Below are 19,651 nucleotides of genomic sequence, written 5' to 3'. Positions count from 1 at the left end.
AATCCGACCGCGTGTATGTGGCATTACATCGCAATTTTATTGTTTTCATATATATATATATATATATATATGTATATATATAAATATATAAAATTTTGAATAACAACTCAGTAAGTTAAAAGAATAGTTGTAATAAACCCCTCTAACTAATTGATTAAAGGCCCATTTACACCATATTCATTGGGCTGTACTGAGCAACCTTGACCGATCTAGTCCCAGCACATAGACAGGCAAATTGGCCTTCTTTCCTATTAATTCAGTTCACTGAAAAAATGACGCAGAAGTGCATAAAGAAGAATGAAATATCATTTGTTTCACCAAAGCGTTACCTTAAATTTTTTCCTGAAATCCTTCTCCTCTTTTTCCAGCTTCTTGAGAGTCTTGTAATCTGGTGACCTTCCCAGAGTGTCAGTTCTTTTGCTCGTAAATAAACTAAAACACATGAAACTATAAATGTAGTTTTCTGCCTTAGCAAAAGGTACATTAAATAGTATGAATGTTCAGCCCTAGACATGTTTGTTTCATTGTGATTAGGGAAGACTAGGTTAAGCTTTGTTGATCAGATTCAGCAGCATTTACAAAGCATTTTAAAAATGTTCAGGAATCTACTGAGACCATCTAAGTCTTGAAAAAAATCATACCTGAAGTTCCCTGTAAGAGAAGAGGCATGATATTTACCTCCCTGGTAGGCCTTGTCTCTTACCTTCCCTCCTCTCCAGTACTGCAGCCGCTGTAAGACTCTTTGGTATTCTACTCTTCTGGGAGTGCCCGTGTCCCTAGTTGTGTGCCACGGTTCCTGGTACTCACCTCTTAGTCATTACAGGACTCATTGGTGATTAGTGGATCAGACGATGGAGGCCACAGCATGCGTCAGTAAACACAGGCAATCCCAGTAGTGTCAAATGCCAAAGCACTGCAATGAAGAAGAGTGTAATGGGGTTGCTTTACTAATAGACAAATAGACTGTACACTTTGCAAAGTACAGTTGCTGCAGAGCTTAGTAAACAAGCAGAAGCTCTGGTAAGTTCCATCATCCAATCACATGCAAGCAAAAATGCTGTTTTTCTTTTTAATTCCTTGCACATGATTGGGTATTCTTTGCCAAATGAAGCATTAACTCATTTACTAAGCTCGGGAGCAACTGCACTTTGCAAAGTGCACAGTCTATTTGCCTTTAGTAAATCAATCCCAATGGCTCTTATTTTACAAAGAACTTCAGATATCATTTTTAAGAGATGGACACTTGTGGAATGTGGAATTCCCTTCCACAGGTGTGGTCTCAGCGGGGAGCATCGATAGTTTCAAGAAACTATTAGATAAGCACCTAAATGACCGTAACATACATTCTAGTGACGTCCTCCCCTTTGCAGTCTTGCCACACCCCCCTGACGGGCATGCAGGGTGCACGCTGTGATCACCCGAGTCAATGAGACTCGGGTGATCACAGATTCTGGCCACTTACCATGTGATCAGCTGTCAGCCAATGACAGCTGATCACGCCATGTATACAGAGGATCGGTAATTGTTTTTCTTTTCTTCTCGCGCTGACAGCGTGAGGAGAAAAAAAGCCGATCACCGGCTTCTGTTTGAAGGGACATCGGTCCCAAAGAGGAAGAGGCATAGCCGCCTCCTCTGTGCCCACCGGTACCATCAATCAGTGTACACATTAAGTGTCAGCAATCAGTACTCACAGTAAGTGCCAGCAATCAGTGCCCACGAGTGCCACCTATCAATGCCCACCAGTGGTGCCAATCAGTGCCTCATCAGTGCCACCTAGCAGTGCTGCCTATCAGTGTCACCTACCAGTGCCAATCACTGCCACCCATCAGTGCCCATTACTGCCACCCATCAGTGCCAGTTATCAGTGCCACCTATTAGTGCCCTTCAGTGCCACCTATCAGTGCCCACCAGTGCCACCTCGTCAGTGCCCATCAGTGCCGCCTTATCAGTGCCCATCAGTGTCGCCTTATCAGTGCCCATTAATGCAGCCTATCGGTGCCCATCAGTGCAGGCTATTAGTGCCCATAACTGTAGCCTCATCAGCGTACATCAATGAAGGAGAAAAATTACCTGTTTGCAACATTTATTAACAAAATATAAAACGGTTTTGTATTTTTTTTTTAAAAATTGTTTTTTTAAATTTTTTAAACAAAAAATAAAAAAAACAAGTGGTGATCAAATACCACCAAAAGAAAGCTCTATTTATGGGAAAAAAACTTCAAAAAATGTCATTTGGGTACAGTGTTGTATGACCGCGCAATTGTCGTTCAAAGTGCGTCAGCGCTAAATCTGACAATTGTTCTGGGCAGGAGGGGGTTTTAGCAAGTGGTTAAACAATTAAACTGAAAGTACAAAAATATTCTTAGAGCTTTTCATACCTACCTAGATTCTATAGGAGGAGGTGGGAAATCAGTTTCCACATCGTCGTAAACATCGCTATCTGTATAAAGGAAGAATAAAGAAAAAATGCAATTGCAAATAAGACAAGACTGTTTTATTAACAGTGATAATATTTTTTTTCTAAGTATACATTTTATTGTATAATAAATCAATAACTGACGTGGATATGGTTCATTAAAGCAGTGGTTCTCAACCTAAGTCCTCAAGTACCCCTAACAGGCCATGTTTTCAGGTTTTCCCTTACTTTGCACAGCCCCTTTAAATAAATATCAATGACTACATTAAAGCCTAATGCCATGTACACACGACCAGACTTTTTTGACGTACTAGGTCCGACGTTCTTCCCGACGGACTTTTGGCGGAGTTCCGACGGACTTTCTGAACGAATGGACTTGGCCACACACAAGCACACCAAAGTCCGACGGATTTGAACGTGATGGCGTATGACCGAATTAGAATAAGGAAGTTCATAGCCAGTAGCCAATCACTGCCCTAGCGTCGGTTTTCATCCGTCGGACTAGCATACAGACAAACTGATTTTTCGACCGGACTCATGTCCGTCGGAAAGATTTGAAACATGTTTTAAATCTAAAGTCCATCTGATTTTTAGACAGCAAAGGTCCGATGAAGCCCACACACGATTGAATTGTAGGGCGGATTCCTTCCCTAGTCCGTCGAAAAGTCCGGTCGTGTGTACGCGGCATAACTCCTACTAAAACATTTTTGTTTTAGATAGATTGGGGAAAGGGTTAGAACATCCTTTTTTATTTTTGTGCATACATAAAAAGTATGCTGAGGGAAATTCAGAAGCTAGTATCCAGTGTACAGTAAGGGTGCCATGCCATTGTGGATAAGAATACCAAATAGTTTATTATTAGAAGATCAACAAAATGAGAAGGCCAATGCATTTTGTGACTTCCTGAAGGACATACAAGCCTTGATGAAAGGGGATATTGTGAACCTCCCAAAACATGTTGGCTTTCTTATCTTGTTTATCTTCTAATAATAAACTATTCCAGACTTTATCTCCATTGGATTGGTACCCTTACAGTTATCTACAGATTATTGTAGCCTGTGTTCCTATTAGGGAGACTGTCTCACTTCCCGTCACGACAGACAGAGGTGACATTCTCTTGAATGGGATAGAAAATCATACAGTTCAGCAAACTTCATACAGTGTACAGACCCAGTTCTTGGTGGGTATTTAAGAGCCCTTTCACACTGAGCTACCCTGGGCGTCAGCAGTAAAGCAGCGCTTAGCGGCCCAATTCTGTTGCTAGGGGGGTGGTTTTAACCCCCCGTTAGTGGCCGAAAAAGGGTTAAATCCACCCGCAAAATGCTGCCAGAGTGGCGTTTTGCCGGCGGTATCACAGCGCTGCCCTACTGATTTCAATGGGGAGCAGCGGTGAGTTCACCGATCCTTCACCACTCCAAAGAAGCTGCTGGCAGGACTTTTTCTGACGCCCTGCCAGCACACCGCTCCAGTGTGAAAGCCCTCAGGCTTTCTTACTGGAGTGAATGGAGCCGCTCTTTTCAGGTGCTATAAAGGCGCTATTTTTAGCACTGTAATGCCTGAAAAATGTAGCTCACGAAGAGAATATTTTATTTTTGCAAAAAGAAATGTGACGATTCAATGGGGAAGTGTTGCAGCTTCTGACAATATTTTGTTGTTGCCAGTGCCTTCATATCTCTGACAATCACGTCCTACGATTTCTTGTACAAGCAATACAAAGACTGGAAGCGAGGGTCACAGACAGAAATAAAAATCCGACATATACCCAGAAGTGACATCATCGGTGCCCCTGAGCGTCTCCGAGTTTACCAGGAAGCGTTGGGAGCCACCAGTGCCCCCAGACCTCTGACCAGCCGGAGTAGAGTGGATGAACACCACATTCATCATTTTTGCTGGAATTGTTTTTAACCTTGTGAGTGTATTTGTTACCTTTTATTCATTAAATTGCAGTCACACTGCACTTAGGTGGAGCTGCTCACTCTGTCCTTCAGGACAGGAGGGTGACAGCTGGCAAGAAGGGGAGGAGAAGGCGGTGAGGGGAATCTCACTCACAGCTGAAATGTCCTTAAATACCACCCCCCCATCCATGCATCCGGCCTCCTAATCTAAATGCGGGGCACCAGAACGCATGGATTCCCATGGAGTTTTTAAAATGTTTTTGAAGCACGGGATTAGAGCCAGAGGCTTTAACAGGCTTCAAAAAAGGGTGTGCTCGAGGCGCAGTGGGCACACCCACTTGTGTGACAATAGCAAATTAATTTTCTCTTTTGTCACACTGATTCTCCTCCCGGCCCATCAGAGACTGGCTGAAAGGACTGGTGATCCTATTGGATGCCTAAGAGGAGACGCATGGTGGAAGTCACCATGATGCAGAGGAGGAGGAGATGCGATGGAAGCAGCCACCCGCCTCCCACAGTAGCACTGCCCGCCCGTGATCTAGATGGGGTAAGTGCGGGGCTGGATGACCTACCACGAGGGGGTTGCGGTCAGTGCCGGCCGACCGAGGGGGGGGTTGTTTTCTGCCCCCCCCCCAAAAAAAAAGAAACACTAGCCGCCACTGACTAAGAAATATGCTATAACTAGAGCATCCTATAAGAAATCATCTTAGTCTACTTTTGGATTAAAACAATCTGTGTACAACTGTTTATAAAGATGCATGCTATAATGTAGCCAATTAAGTGTTGGGGGCCATGATATGCAGATGCTTATTTCAGTGGCTAACTAGGCCAAGAGTATGCACCAAAAACATGTGAGCAATGGTAACTTCTGTTTTCCCATCCTATCAGATTCAGCTTATAAAAAGCTGCTCCTTCTGTTTCCCTATTGGCCAATAAGGTCAGACTCCACACCCTGCAGCCAGTAGGGTGCCAAGAAAGATAAGGCTGAATGACACAGAGGGGTTGATTTACTAAAGGCAAATAAACTATGCACTTTGGTAGTGCAGTTGATCCAAAGCTTGGTAAATGAGGTGAAGCTTCACTTTGCGACAAATACCCAATCACATGCAGGGATAATAAAATAAAAAAATGCATTTTTGCTTGCACATGATTGGATGATGGAAATCAGCAGAGCTTCCCCTCATTTACCAAGCTCTGGAGCAACTGCACTTGCTAAATACACAGTCTATTTGCCTTTATTGAATCAACCACAAAATGTGACCATGATAATTGTGGCCCATATCTCCTTTGACAAAGCACAGACAATTTTCAGGGCTCATAGAGTAAAATAAGAATGCATAGTTCAGTGACAAGATAAATATACGCCTTTAAGGTCACTTACCAGGAATGGATGAATGTGACCTGTAAAATATAAAGAAAGAAACTTGGATTACTAGCTGCACACACTATTTGAATATAACTACCTCTCCCTTTCAATTTTATAACAATTAATGACATGGGTTTCCTTAATACTCCCTGCAAAGAGCAGTGATGTGTGGTACAACTTAACCATTGCATGGGTACAAGTACCCTAATACTAGGTGACATTCAACTAAACAAATACAGAAAAACATATACTTTATATATTGTGGCAGTGGACCCTGTGCTACCTGGAAGATTGCTGGTTTACACCGGATTTTAGAGAGACAGGCACGCTGATTGCACAGCTGTGTGCTGGGCTATTTAGTTGTGACCTGACTATGGCTCAGGGCCCACCCAGTAGACAGGAGGTCTGTGCAAGGGAGTCAGTTGGACTCCCATTCATTTGCAGTCAGAGGCTGCATGGGGGCAGCCAGAGCATGCATGTCTGCAGGAAGCAGATGTAGTCTGTGACAGAGCAGCAAGGAGCTGATCGGGAGTAAGCTAGGAGGGAGCTTGACTCTAAAGCCGCGTACACACGGGCGGACTGTCTGGCCAACTAAGTCCGTCAGACAATCCGACGGACAGTCCGTCCTACTTTTGAATGAACGGACTTGACCACACACGATGAACAGACAGTCCGTTGAAAGCTTGCGCGATGACGTGTACAGCACGTACGACGGGACTAGAAATACGATGTCCAATACACTGCAATGCAACCTTCGGCCGTGTAAATCCTTTCTGAGCATGCGCCATACTTAGTCCGTCCAACTTGCCTACTCACGAGCGGACTGTCCGCTGAAACCAAAGTTGGACAGACAATATTACGGAAATTCCGAAAGACTAAGTCCGCCAGACTGTCCGCTGAAAAAGTCCGCTGAAGCCCACACACGAGCGGACTGTCCTCTGAAATGTGTTTCAGCGGACTAAGTTGGACAGACAGTCCGCCCGTGTGTACGCGGCTTAAGGAACTCTTTTGGTCTAAGGAGCAGATCTAAGGCCTAGGCTGGAGGCCAGAAGGCTTACATTTTCTGATTGTGCAAGATACAGTAATCCTGGAACTCCCTGTGTGGGCTACTAATGTCTTTGTGAACTTTTCTATTGTTTTAAATAAAAGTGGGCTACCATTCCTTTAAAAAATACAGTTTTGGACTGGTGCACTCACAATTGAGTCTGATCACCCCAATTTTACTATATGTATGTGTATATATATATATATATATATATATATATATATATATATATACGCAAAAATATTTGCCCTCTTTCTGATTTTTTATTTTTTTGCATATTTGTCACACTTAAATGACTCAGATCATCAAACAAATTTTATTATTACACAAAAATAACCAGAGTAAATACAAAATGCAGTTTTTAAATGATGGTTTAATTTATTAAGGCAAAAAATCTGTCCGAACCTGCCTGGCTTTATGTGAAAAAGTAATTGCCCCTAAACCTAATAACTGGTTGTGCCACCCTTAGCGGCAACAACTGCTATCAAGCGTTTGCGATAACTGGCAATGAGTCCTTCACATTGCTGTGGAGCAATTTTGGTGTACTTTTCTTTGCAGAATTGTTTTAATTCAGCCACATTATAGTGTTGAATTGTTTTCCAGCATGAACAGCCTGTGTAAGGTTCATACAGCATCTCAATTGAATTTATGTCCGGGCTTCGACTATGCCACTCCAAAACCTAAATTTTGCTCTGTTTGATCCATTTGGAGGTGGACTTGCTGTTGTGTTTCGGATCATTGTCCTGCTGAATAACCCAAATGTACTTGAGCTTGAGGTCATGAACTGATGGCTGGACATTCTCCTTTAGGATTTTCTGGTAGAGCTCAAAATTCATGGTTCCATCAGTTATGTTAAAGTAGCCGCAGACCATCATGCTACCACCACCATGTCTGACTATTGGTATGCCAGAAGAAACAGGACGCATACCTTACAAAAAGTAGAATTTTTCTCTCATCAGTCCACAGAATATTTGCCTAAAAGTCTTGGGGATAATCAAGATGTTTTTTGGTAAATGTGACATGAGCCTTTGTGTTCTTTTTGGTCAGCAGTGGCTTTGGCCTTGGAACATTTTTGCCCAGTCTCTTTCTTATTGTTGAATCATGAACACTGATCTTACCTGAGGCAAGTGAGGCCTGCAGTTCTTTAGATGTTGTTCTGGGATCTTTTATGACCTCCTGGATGAGTCGTCGTTCTGCTCTTGGAGCTGTGCATTTTGGTTGGCCGGCCACTCCAAGTTTTCTCCATTTGTGGATAATGGCTCTCACTGCTGGCATCCCAAAGCCTTAGAAATGGCTTTGTAAACCTTTCCAGACTGATATACGTCAATGACTTTGTTTCTCTTCTGTTCTTGAATTTATTTAGATCACGGCATGATGGGTTGCTTTTTGAGATCTTTTAGCGTGCTTCACTTTTTCAGACAGCTTCTATTTAAATGATTTTTTTAATCAACAGGTCTGGCAGTAATACGGCCTGGGTGTGGCAAGTGAAATTGAACTCAGCTTTCCAAAAATTGTGGTTAATCACAGTTCATGCATGATTCAGCGTGGGAGGGGGTAATTACTTTTTCACATAGGGCCAGGCAGGTTTGAACAGATTTTTTCCCTTAATAAATGAAATAATAATTTAAAAACTGCATCTTGGATTTACTAGGGTTATCTTTGTGTAATATTAAAATTAGTTTGATGATCTGAATCATTTATGCATGAGAAATATGCAAAAAAAAAAAAAACAGGAAGGGGGCAAATACTTTTTCACAGCACTCTGTGTATATATATATATATATATATATATATATATATATATATATATATATATATATATACATATATGTGTGTAACCAGGGGTGTAACTACAGTTCATGCTACAGCAATACTTTGGTAGGGCCTTCCCAGCAACCTTTCTACTGTCATTGATCTTAACATAAGGTAGGTCAGCACAGCTCTGAAAGTGGTGCACCCCCGAAACGTGTCAGCATGCTCCATGGGAGGTTTTATTAGCACATACACTTTCTACCTGTTACCCTTCCATTTACATGCTGTACACGTTGGTACTTTTGTGAGTATGAATTTTATTGGCTTCCTTCCATTTCAATAAATATATTTTTACTCAGGTAATGCGCTAGGGGCTTGCGCCTACTCCTTTTTATTTTTTTAGGAAAGATTCCAGCATTAACATTGAATGAGCTAAGTCACCCGGATGCAAGGACCCTTTAAATGTTTTAACTATTTTACTGTTTTCACTTAATTTTGTTTATTAGAGTTGATCTTCTGTAGACTATAGATACGTATATTTATTTTTCTGTATTTGTTAAGTCCTCTGGGCTTTGAGGAAGAAGGTATCCCTTTGAAACATGTCAGCCAGCAGTGGTCCTTAAGTCCTTCACCATCTGGAGACTGTTGTACCTAGATTGACTGCCACCATTTGGAGGCTTTTACAATACGAATATCTTCGCATGTTTGTGAGTATTTTTTAATCTGTTTTTACAAATACATTTACTGAAGGATAATGCACAAGGCTGGTGCGCCCTCTTTATTCCCACACTTTAAACATAGGTATTAGTAATGCTGGAACCAGCACCCTCCAGCCTGAAAAAGGCCAAATATAATGCTGTGACATCAATTGGAATAAGCAGCTTCTAAAATCCACATAAATCATATTTACTTACCACTCTGATTCATATTGATTTTATATATAAGGTATTTTGATTATTTATATTAGAACAGTAATAAAAATAAAATCACATAAATATCGTAGAATGGTAAAATCAAATATTTCAGGAGAAGGGGCATGATTTAAAATAACATATATAGACACACCACAGTTAGTACAATCACAGAAATGTGTGACAGTAAGTGAATATTAGAACAGATAAGAAATAAGTGCTGTTACTGATTATGGGCCTAATAATAAGATATCAATAGAAACTTGCTGGAAGTCAAATGTAAAAACTGAAAGTTGAGATTTGTTTAAAACTTGAAGCAACCCCCAGTATAAATTTTTTGGTGAACTTCATTGTAGGATCCTACTCGCTTCAGCGTTGAAGAGAGCTGGAATCCAATTACAATCCTCTAAAATACTTATTTGGTAAAAGATAAGAGATCTGGGACATCCAAACCAACCCAGCAGAGTGATAACACGTTTCAGCCAAAGCCTTTGGCAGGCCATGGGTTGCAGGAAACAATTTTGCTCACTTCCCCCATCAACACAGACAGGGTTGATGCGGGAATCCCTTCTGCCGGGCCATTTGATCGGGGGAGTGGGGGGGAGGGGAAGCCCCCACCAGATGAAGATGGTGATTATAGGAACCCCAGCTGTTGAGGCTGACATCCCTGGTGTTTATATTGGCATAGAGGTGAAGATACTATGATATTTTTATGTTGAAGGTATTCAAATGACAACCAATTGGCAGTTTTTTCAAAGATGAAAAGATTTTCAATCTGGAAATTCTCTAACTAAAAAAAGAGAACTACATCCTTTAGCACACTCAGGGGTATGCCCAATGCAGCTTAAATGGTAATGCTTCATGATAATATTTCATAACTATGTCAATATACATATCCAAATGTGAACACCCAACCATCTTCCCTATACTGTGTATTGTTGGACATCCCATTCCAATACCATGGCCCTCCCTTTGCAGTTATAACAGCCTTTACTCTTCTGGGAAGCCTTTCCACAAGAATTTGGAGCGTGTTGGTGGGAAATTTTGTCCATTCAGCCAAAGGAGCCTTTGTGAGGTCAGGTACTGATGTTACTTGAAAAGACCTAGTTTGCATTTTGGGGTTGATTTACTAAAACTGGAAAGTGCAAACTCTGGTACAACTGTGCATGGTAGCCAATACGCTTCCAACTTCAGCTTTTTGAATTAAGCTTTGACAAAAAAAAGCTGATTTCTATGCAGAGCTGCACAAGATTTTGCACTCTCTAGTTTTAATAATTCAACCTAATTGGCTACCAACTAATCCCAAAGGTGTTTAGTGGTAATGAGGTCATTATTTGGTGCAGGTGACTTGAGTTCCTCCACACCAAACTCATCAAACTATGTCTTTATGGAGCTGGCTTTGTACACATCAGCACAGTCATGCTGAAACAGAAAATGACCTTCCCCACAATATATATATATCTATATAGATATATCTATATAGATATATCTATATTTGCTTTAGTGTTAAAAATAACTTTCACTGAAAATACCAGGAAGCTGTAAATGAGAAGTAAAATACACAGATCAATCTTAATTTTATCTCTCTATGCACTTGCAGAATGTGAAGCCAGACTAGTCAGCCAGGTTTGTAAACCACTTACATGTCTCCTTTCATACTATTGACTCAACGGGCAGAGAGATTGGATGCCAGCATTCAGTGTAGCTACATGCTTTTCAGTAGGACTAAGTATATTTAAAGAGAAAACACCCCCAGACCTTTAATTAGAAAAATATTCCAAATATTTTCCAATAAAATGATGTGAGCATTTAACATATTTTATGCATGTTGTTTACCAGTAAAATCCTCCCTTATGTGGACATTCAAAAGTTATGGGGTTCTGCTGGGTGCCGCCATCTGGAGTGTGATGTCAGCTGCTGCCCAGGTGATTCAGAGCAGTAATTCATATGACACTATAGAGCAGCTTTTCTCAACCTTCTACCCCAGAGGAATCCTTGAAATAATTTTCAAGTCTTAGGGAATCCTGGTAATTTTAGTCCATTAAGCATCATTGAAAAAAATGCACCATTGGTGGCGGTAAGTGGGAAGAATACCCCCCCCCCCCCTTTACAGAGGTGGCCAGCATGACACCCTTGCAGTCATGTTGTTGGCTTTGCCAAGTGGCGTTGGACCTGGAACTATGTAGGCACCATCAGATGGGAGGCCAGTTAGCCACAGCTCAAAGAACCCCTTGCTATGCCTGAAAGAATCCTAGGATTCCATGGAACCCTGATTGACAATAACTGCTCTAGAGTATTCCCCTTCACTACTCCCACAGCCGCTACATAAAATATGATGTAAGGAACTAAGTGGAGGGTCTGAGATATTGGGCCAGCACAGAGAGTAATTAGACACTCCGAGAAAAGGAGAGGGCTATGACATGCAAGAGCGAAGGGGGCTGTGCTAGAAAACATACTTTTTCTGGAGTAGTTCGATTTTCTATCACGTTCAAAAGCACATTGCAAATTAATTAAAAAAATCATAATGAAATAGAAAAGTAATGCAAGCAAGTGTTTAAAATGATTGATTTATCTGTGCTTTTTTTGCCTGAATTTTTGGTGACAGGGTCTCAGATGTGATTTTAAGGATACTGTGGAAATTCATTTTAAATAGTGATGCAATTGCTGATGTGCATCTGAAGAATTTCCCCAAACATTACTTAATCATGCATGCTAATAAAATGTATGGAGCTGGTGATGAAATACCACTCTCCTGATGGCAAGGCTCTGAGGTGCTAATCCTCTGCTCTCAGGATCCTTGCCGATAATTTGGCTATAGACATATGGACATCATCTCATTCATGCATGCGCGCCACTGGGTATCCAAAAATGCTGGGTTATAGCCTAATTAAACATCTGGTTACCCAACATAAATGTAGCTTTTCCAGTCTTGTAATCTCTTATTGGTGCAAGATATGGAAGCTCTAGATTCTTTAGATTCTCTGTTAGTTGTTAAAGTTGAATAAAGACACCGTTTCATCCAGTTCAGCCTGTGTGGGTGTGTTTATGTTAATACTATTTCCCATATCCCTGTATATTGCATTTGCTAAGATGCCCATCTAAGATTTTTTGGGGAATTTTTGATACTCTCTGCAGACACCACCAACTGTTGAAAGGAGTTCCACATCCTTACTGCTCTGATAGTAAAGAAATGTTTACGCAGTTTAAGGTTAAATCGCTTCTCCTTCTCCAACTTCATTGAGTGGCCATGTCTCCTGTTAAGCTACTTAAGACTGAGTAGTTTCCTTTCTATGCTAGAATCACCATTAAGATATTTATATATGGCTATCATATCCCCTCTTCTCCCAGAATAAGATTAACCACTTAAGGACCGGAAGAATTCCCCCCTTAATGACCAGGCCATTTTTTGCGATACAGCACTGCGGCAATTGGTCACGCACATTGGTTCCCCAGCCGTGTAGCCGGTGCGCGCGCCTGCTGTAGCTGTTTAAACGTCCGACGTATAGCTATGACAGCTTGTGGGAATGTGCCGACCTGCTGCAGTACAATGACGGTGGCTGGCAAGCAGTTAATGTTTGTAGTTGCTCTTCATAACAGGTCCTCCAACCCCTTTTAGCTTTCTTGCCCTTCTCTGGACTCTCTCCAGTTCCAACACATCCTTCCTGAGGACTTGTAACCACAACTGGACAACACTCTCCTGATGTGGCCAAACCAGAGTTTTGTAAAGTGGTAGAATTAAAGTTTTATCTCTTGAGTAAATATCTGATTTGATGCATGTTAATATTCTGCTAGCTTTGCTTGCTGTAGCTTGGCATTACATGCTGCTGCTGGGCTCTCATCAACTAGGACCCTTGCATATTTTTCCATACTGGATTTCCCAGAGGTTCTCCTCCTAGCAAGTAACTTGCATTGACATTATATACACAGTATACATTTTTGTAAATATTGTATTATATCTTTTCATGTGACAACACTGAAGAAATGAACTTGTATAACAGTGTAAATTTGCTGTCCCCTCAAAATAACACAACACAGCCATTAATGTCTGAACCACTGGCAATAAAAGTGAGTACACCCCAAGTGAAAATGTCCAAATTGGGCCCAGTTAGCCATTTTCCCTCCCCGGCATCATGTGACTCGTTAGTCCCAGGTGTGAATAGGGATCAGGTGTGTTAAATTTGGTGTTATCGCTCTCACTTTGTCATACTGGTCACTGGAAGTTCAACATGCCACCTCATGGCAAACAATTCTCTGAGGATCTGAAAAAAAGAATTGTTGCTCTACATAAAGATGGCCTAGGCTATAAGTAATTTGCCAAGACCATGAAACTGAGCTGCAGCAAGGTGGCCAAAACCATACAGCGGTTTAACAGGACAGGTCCCACTCAGAACAGGCCTTGCCATGGTTGACCAAAGAAGCTGAGTGCACATGTTCAGCGTCACATCCAGAGGTTGTCTATGGGAAATAGACATATGAGTGCTGCAAGCTTTAAAACAGAGGTTGAAGGGGTGTCAGTGCTCAGACCATACGCCTCACACAGCATCAAATTGGTCTGCATGACTGTTGTCCCAGAAGGAATCCTCTTCTAAAGGTGATGCACAAGAAAGCCCACAAACAGTTTGCTGAAGGCAAGCAGACTAAGGGAATAGATTGCTAGAACCATGTCCTGTGGTCTGATGAGACCAAGATAAATGTATTTGGTTCAGATGGTGTCAAGCATGTGTGGCAGCAACCAGGTGAGGAGTACAAAGACAAGTGTGTCTTGCCTACAGTCAAGCATGGTGGTGGGAGTGTCATGGTCTGGGGCTGCATGAGTGCTGCTGGCACTGGGGAGCTACAGTTCATTGAGGGAACCATGAATGCCAACATGTACTGTAACACACTGAAGCAAAGAATGATCCCCTTCCTTCAGGGACTGGGCTGCAGGGCAGTATTCCAACATGATAACGACCCCAAACACACCTCCAAGATGACCACTGCCTTGCTAAAAAACCTGAGGGTAAAGGTGATGGACCGGCCAAGCATGCCTCCAAACCTAAACCCTATTGAGCATCTGTGGGACATCCTAAATGGAAGGTGGAGGAGCACTAGGTCTCTAACATCCACCAGCTCCGTGATGTCATCATGGAGGAGTGGAAGAGGACACCAGTGGCAACCTGTGAAGCTCTGGTGAACTCCATGCCCAAGAGGGTTAAGGCAGTGATGGAAAATAATGGTGGCCACACAAAATATTGACACTTTGGGCCTAATTTGGACATTTTCACTTAGGGGTGTACACCCTTTTGTGGGTAACGGTTTAGACATTAATAGCTGTGTGTTGAGTTATTTTGAGGGGACAGCAAATCTACACTGTTATACAAGCTGTACACTCACTACTTTACACTGTACTTCAGTGTTGTCACATGAAAAGATATTTTTTTCTTACACCCTTGCCCGCCTTTCAAACATGTTTTTCTTTATCTTCTTACTGAAAAGTCCCTTCATTGTAACAGCATTTGGTTTCTCTGATCGCTTACAGTTTAACAGTGAATCAAACACAGATCAGGTGAATTTGGTTAATCTTTGACAGAGAAGCAAATGATTAATGGCAGCTATTTGATTGGGAACAATAGCACGGTTATATCAGTGAATTAGTACAGCCCGATTGCTGTAAGCAGAGGTGCCACCAATTTTAAGGCTTTATCTTACAAAGAAAACTCGTCTTCGCCATCTTCAGACTCAGTTTTTTCGGAGACATGTTTCTGTTTTTGTTGGGTCCCCTTCCGCTTCTTAAACCAGGACCACGTGCCGCTTTTTTCTTCCTCCTGCGGTACAGAGCTTTGCAGTGTGTAGAGTGCACCGTTCAGTTCAGACATTCACATTTCAAGGGACAAAGCAACAACAGAACACCAACTGAGTCATTTTCTAAAGCGATAGAATCACTTTCTACTTCTTAAATCTCATGGGGATGTGGATGGAAGGGCCTATTTTTCTGGGTTCTGCTTACTTGCCCTAATATAAGGGGTTTCACTTTTCCGGCTGCATTTATTATAACATTCAAAAGCTGGAGTCCAAAAAAACTAAATTAAAAAAAACAAAAAAAAAAAACAGTACACTAATGTATTCACTACAAATAAATGAATACATTTACATGCAGTTTTGAATTTCACTAGTGTAAGTACCTGAATTTAATTTAATATCAGCATACTGTGATGTTCCCTACAGTAGAACTCAGGCCACGAGAGGGAGTAGCAGCATTATGGGCAAATCAGGTGTGTTGCATATACATGTGCTGATAAGGAACATGTTGAGTGAAGGGGAGAGCAAAGTGAGCAGAGGGTTAAGCTCATCAGTGTACGGCTGCTCTATTACTGTTCATGCACAAATGAGACAGAGGAGGTGATCTAATTGTACTGCCCAACTGTAGGAAATGCAGACCACCAACCCGGCTTTGCTGTCTTTCTGGTAGGACAGGATGGACTGCATAATTACTGAAGGACATCCAACAAAAAGGGAAAGTATAGAGATGGCTACTCCTTCACTATTCAATAACAGGCTGGGGCCATGGAGGTGACCGAACTGTATTTTTTAAATTGCAATAGATAAAATAAGGTCACCAGTCTGACTGTGCTGTATTATCGGACTGTGTAAAATTCAGGGCTGGATGGACTGAAGTGCAAATTATGGTATTTAGAACGAATGAATGGTATATTTAATATTTTCCCAGAGTTCGCCTTTAGGCTCCGTTCACATCTGCGTATTCCCGTTACGCTCACAGAAACTCGCATTTCCGTGTATGCTCCCGGAACCTGTGAAAAATGTGAACCCCATATGTGGGACGCACACACAAGTTTTTCTACATGCAAAAATGTGCAACAAACACGGCTTAATGCACGGTAATAACCGTGCAGATCTGAACATGGAAAAATGCACCATGAGCTACTTTGCCATGTTTGTCCTGCATAGGGCAGTCCATTGAAATCATAGAGCGCGTTGTGCAAAAAAAAAAAAAAAACTGTCCAAAAAAAAACGCTCAATGCAAATCGCTAGGTGTGAATGAGGTCTTAATATTACAGAGAATGCAGCAGGAGAAGTGACCATCCTTGGCAAGTTTGAGCAGGGCACAGAGTTTCAAGACGTATTGCTTGGGCATTCCAACCAAAATATAAGAAGTCAGCATTTATTAGATGCAAATATGAACATGGGCCATATTAGAAATGGTGAATTTTGGTATTTCATAATACAACTTGCTGGTTTCAATAGCAGCAAATAACAAGAAAAAAAAATATCTTGTGCTGAATTACCGGCATTTACACAGTGATAGTAGCGGATTCATTATTTTGTTTACTAATGTATGCAGAATACATACCTGTCATGGGGGTCGTCATCAACTCCATCATAGATGTCATCATTACTCGGTGGAGGTGGGAAGACTAGGCAAACAAAATATCCAGCATTAACTGCTAATTTCATTTAAAGCAAACTTGTCAGCTAGTATAAAGGTATAGTAAAAGCCCCAGACACAACAAGATGCTATTAATTTTATTATCCAGATAATTGTTACTTGTAAATCTCTGAAATTAGTTGTTAGCTCCATTCGCAGCCTCTACCTGTCCATCAGGAGTATCTCTTTTTTGCTTTGGCTAACCACTGCAAACCTTCCCAGTCTATCTACCATAGTTTCCACTCCTATAGGCTTTAAGGAAGCCACTACAAGTCACTACATCAGCATTTTTCTTATATTAGATTACAAATACTAAGCTAAAGATAATTATTTAATAAGATTCAGCAAGTATTTACTAAGCATTAGAAAATACCTACAGAACTCAGTCCAGTGGTCTCCAAAAGCTCATATCTAGTTCCAATAAGGAAATTGATTATACAGCAGCTTATCGGCTTTTAGATGAGGTGGTTGCATTCTTTTTCTTTTATTTTTTAGGCTTTTTTCCTTTATTTTCACCTGGTAAAACACTTTCTGTCTTAGATTGCCTCCCCTCTGGATGAAGGGACAGCAAGGACACTTTTGGACAGCAGCATTGTCAGTCTAGGGAGAGGGTAGTGTTACCTACAAAAGACAGACTTAAGCCGCGTACACACGGGCGGACTGTCTGTCCAACTTAGTCCGCCGAAACACATTTCAGCGGACAGTCCGCTCGTGTGTGGGCTTCAGCGGACTTTTTCAGCGTGCAGTCTGGTGGACTAAGTATTTCGGAATTTCTGTAATATTGTCCGTCCAACTTTGGTTTCAGCGGACAGTCCGCTCGTGAGTAGGCTAGTTGGACGGACTAAGTATGGCACATGCTCAGAAAGGATTTACACGGCGGAAGGTTGCATTGCTGTGTATTGGACGTCCTATTTCTAGTCCCGTCGTACGTGCTGTACACGTCATCGCGCAAGCTTTCAACGGACTGTTTGTTCATCGTGTGTGGTCAAGTCCGTTCATTCGAAAGTAGGACGGACTGTCCGTCGGATTGTCTGACGGACTTAGTTGGCCAGACAGTCCGCCCGTGTGTACGCGGCTATAGTGGCCGGATCACCAGGTGAAGATTACATGGTCACCACATTTAAGAAAACGATAAGCTGCACAATGGCTAGATAGTTAGCACTACTGACTAGCAGCACTAGGGTTGTGTGTTCAAATCCCAACCATGGCACTACCTGCATGGAATTTGCATGTTCTCACTGTGTCTGTTTCCCCCCACACTCCAAAGGCATGCTGATAGGTTATCCACTTAACCTCCCTGGCGGTATGATTCAGTCTGGAATAAGGTGCTGAAAGCGGTACAATTATTTTGCATGGAAATCTGGCTTTTATTTTGTAGTCCTGTAATTCTTAGGAATAACGCTCTGAAATCTCTTCAAACCAGAGTCTAGCGGACATCCCGGGTATGATAAAGTTTATAATATAATAAAGAATAATAAAAATTATTGAATAATGTAATCAAATCCAAAAAAAGATGAAAAAGGGACATGTTTTGGTTGCTATGGACAATCTCCAAATTACAAGCAGTAAAAAACAGTATTTATAATATAAAAGTGCATGCAGGGCATTGCACAGACCACTAGGGACAAAGGGGGTGTGTATTTTTTACTACAGCACTGTAATCTGTAAGATTACAGTGCTGTGTGTCTTTTGTGTCTTTTTACATTTTTGAATTTGCCGCCGTTCTCCGCTCCCGTGCGCCGTAACGTTGCAGGGAACGGAGCTCGGCGGCATTCGGCACTGTGAATCGAGCGCAGGACGGCTCGATCACACAGCGCGGCGGACATCGCTGGATCCAGGGGACAAGGTAAGTGACGTTACCTGTGTCCTCCCCTGCATCGAGCGGTGCAAGCCCGAGTCTGGCTCGGGGTTACCGCTATTGTAATGAAATTCCCAACCCGAGCCAGACTCGGGATTACCGCTAAGGAGGTTAAGGACCAGGCCTCTTTTTCAGACTCGGTGTTTACATGTTAAAAACATTTTTTTTTGCTAGAAAAATACTTAGAACCCCCAAACATTTTATATTGTTTTTTTTTATAACACCCTAGAGAATAAAATGGCGGTCATTGCAATACTTTTTTTCACACCATATTTGCACAGCGGTCTTACAAGTGCACTTTTTTTGGAAAAAAATCACTTTCCTGAAAGGCTCCATGGCAGCATACGTGTGGGTAGCCCCGCCTCCACGATTACCCAATAGGACCCAACTCCCATAAATCTTTGCTCCTGGCCACTATCAGTGTTCCTTTTTTGTCCTCCCCAGTAGGACCAGATGGTTTCTTTCCTGGAAATAAAACTTCATGACGATCGATTGGCTGATTGACTGAGAAATTTTCCTCCGATAGGCCCTGACTGTTAAGCAGGGTATGGAGAGTATTTGCAGAGTAGCGCTGAAGAAAGGATTTCCTACCTGAGTGCGCACGGTCTGTGTCCCGTTGTTATGGGTGACCATTATCTGCTGGAGGTATGGCGTGTGTGTTCCAGTCCGTTCGGCCAGGTGATCGTTGGTGGAGTGGTGAGCCTTTTATCTATCCATGGCAGCATTGTATTTGTGTGTATTTCTTTTGTTTGTCTTGCGGTCTCCTCCATGCCGTTTGCGTTCGCTTCCGCGTTCCAGCAAACCTCTCTCCTACTTCCGGGTTATGCAGGCGTTCTGCGCATGTGCGAACCCGGTATGAGACCGAGGCTTGGTTCCCGCGCATGCGCGCGAGCGCCTCGCGTCTGACGTCGGCGATGACGTCACGGGCGCCAAATTTAAAAGGCTTTGGAAGCTGTCAGAACCCTGGGAATGTTTGCAGTGGTCG

General features: G+C 42.1%; 1 protein-coding gene across 3 annotated transcripts in view; it reads right to left on the bottom strand.

Moving 5' to 3' along the window:
* Positions 1-19,651, bottom strand: part of FYB1 (FYN binding protein 1) — a 301,988-nt gene that overhangs the window by 41,861 nt on the left and 240,476 nt on the right. For 2 of the 3 annotated variants that reach the window (XM_077462820.1, XM_077462821.1), the window contains exons 11-15: positions 16,734-16,797; positions 15,074-15,202; positions 5,693-5,712; positions 2,383-2,440; positions 330-432 (exon numbers count right to left, since the gene is read on the bottom strand). In XM_077462820.1, the coding sequence (XP_077318946.1) occupies positions 330-432; positions 2,383-2,440; positions 5,693-5,712; positions 15,074-15,202; positions 16,734-16,797 (374 nt within the window). The remainder of the gene's footprint in view (positions 1-329; positions 433-2,382; positions 2,441-5,692; positions 5,713-15,073; positions 15,203-16,733; positions 16,798-19,651) is intronic. The other variant, XM_077462822.1, reaches the window with a different exon arrangement.

The sequence above is a fragment of the Lithobates pipiens genome, unplaced genomic scaffold (assembly GCF_037356315.1).
Source record: "Lithobates pipiens isolate NorthernLeopardFrog02 unplaced genomic scaffold, aLitPip1_a1.2 Scaffold_3, whole genome shotgun sequence".
NCBI lineage: Eukaryota > Metazoa > Chordata > Amphibia > Anura > Ranidae > Lithobates > Lithobates pipiens.
This window is presented reverse-complemented; position numbering and strand designations above follow the sequence as displayed.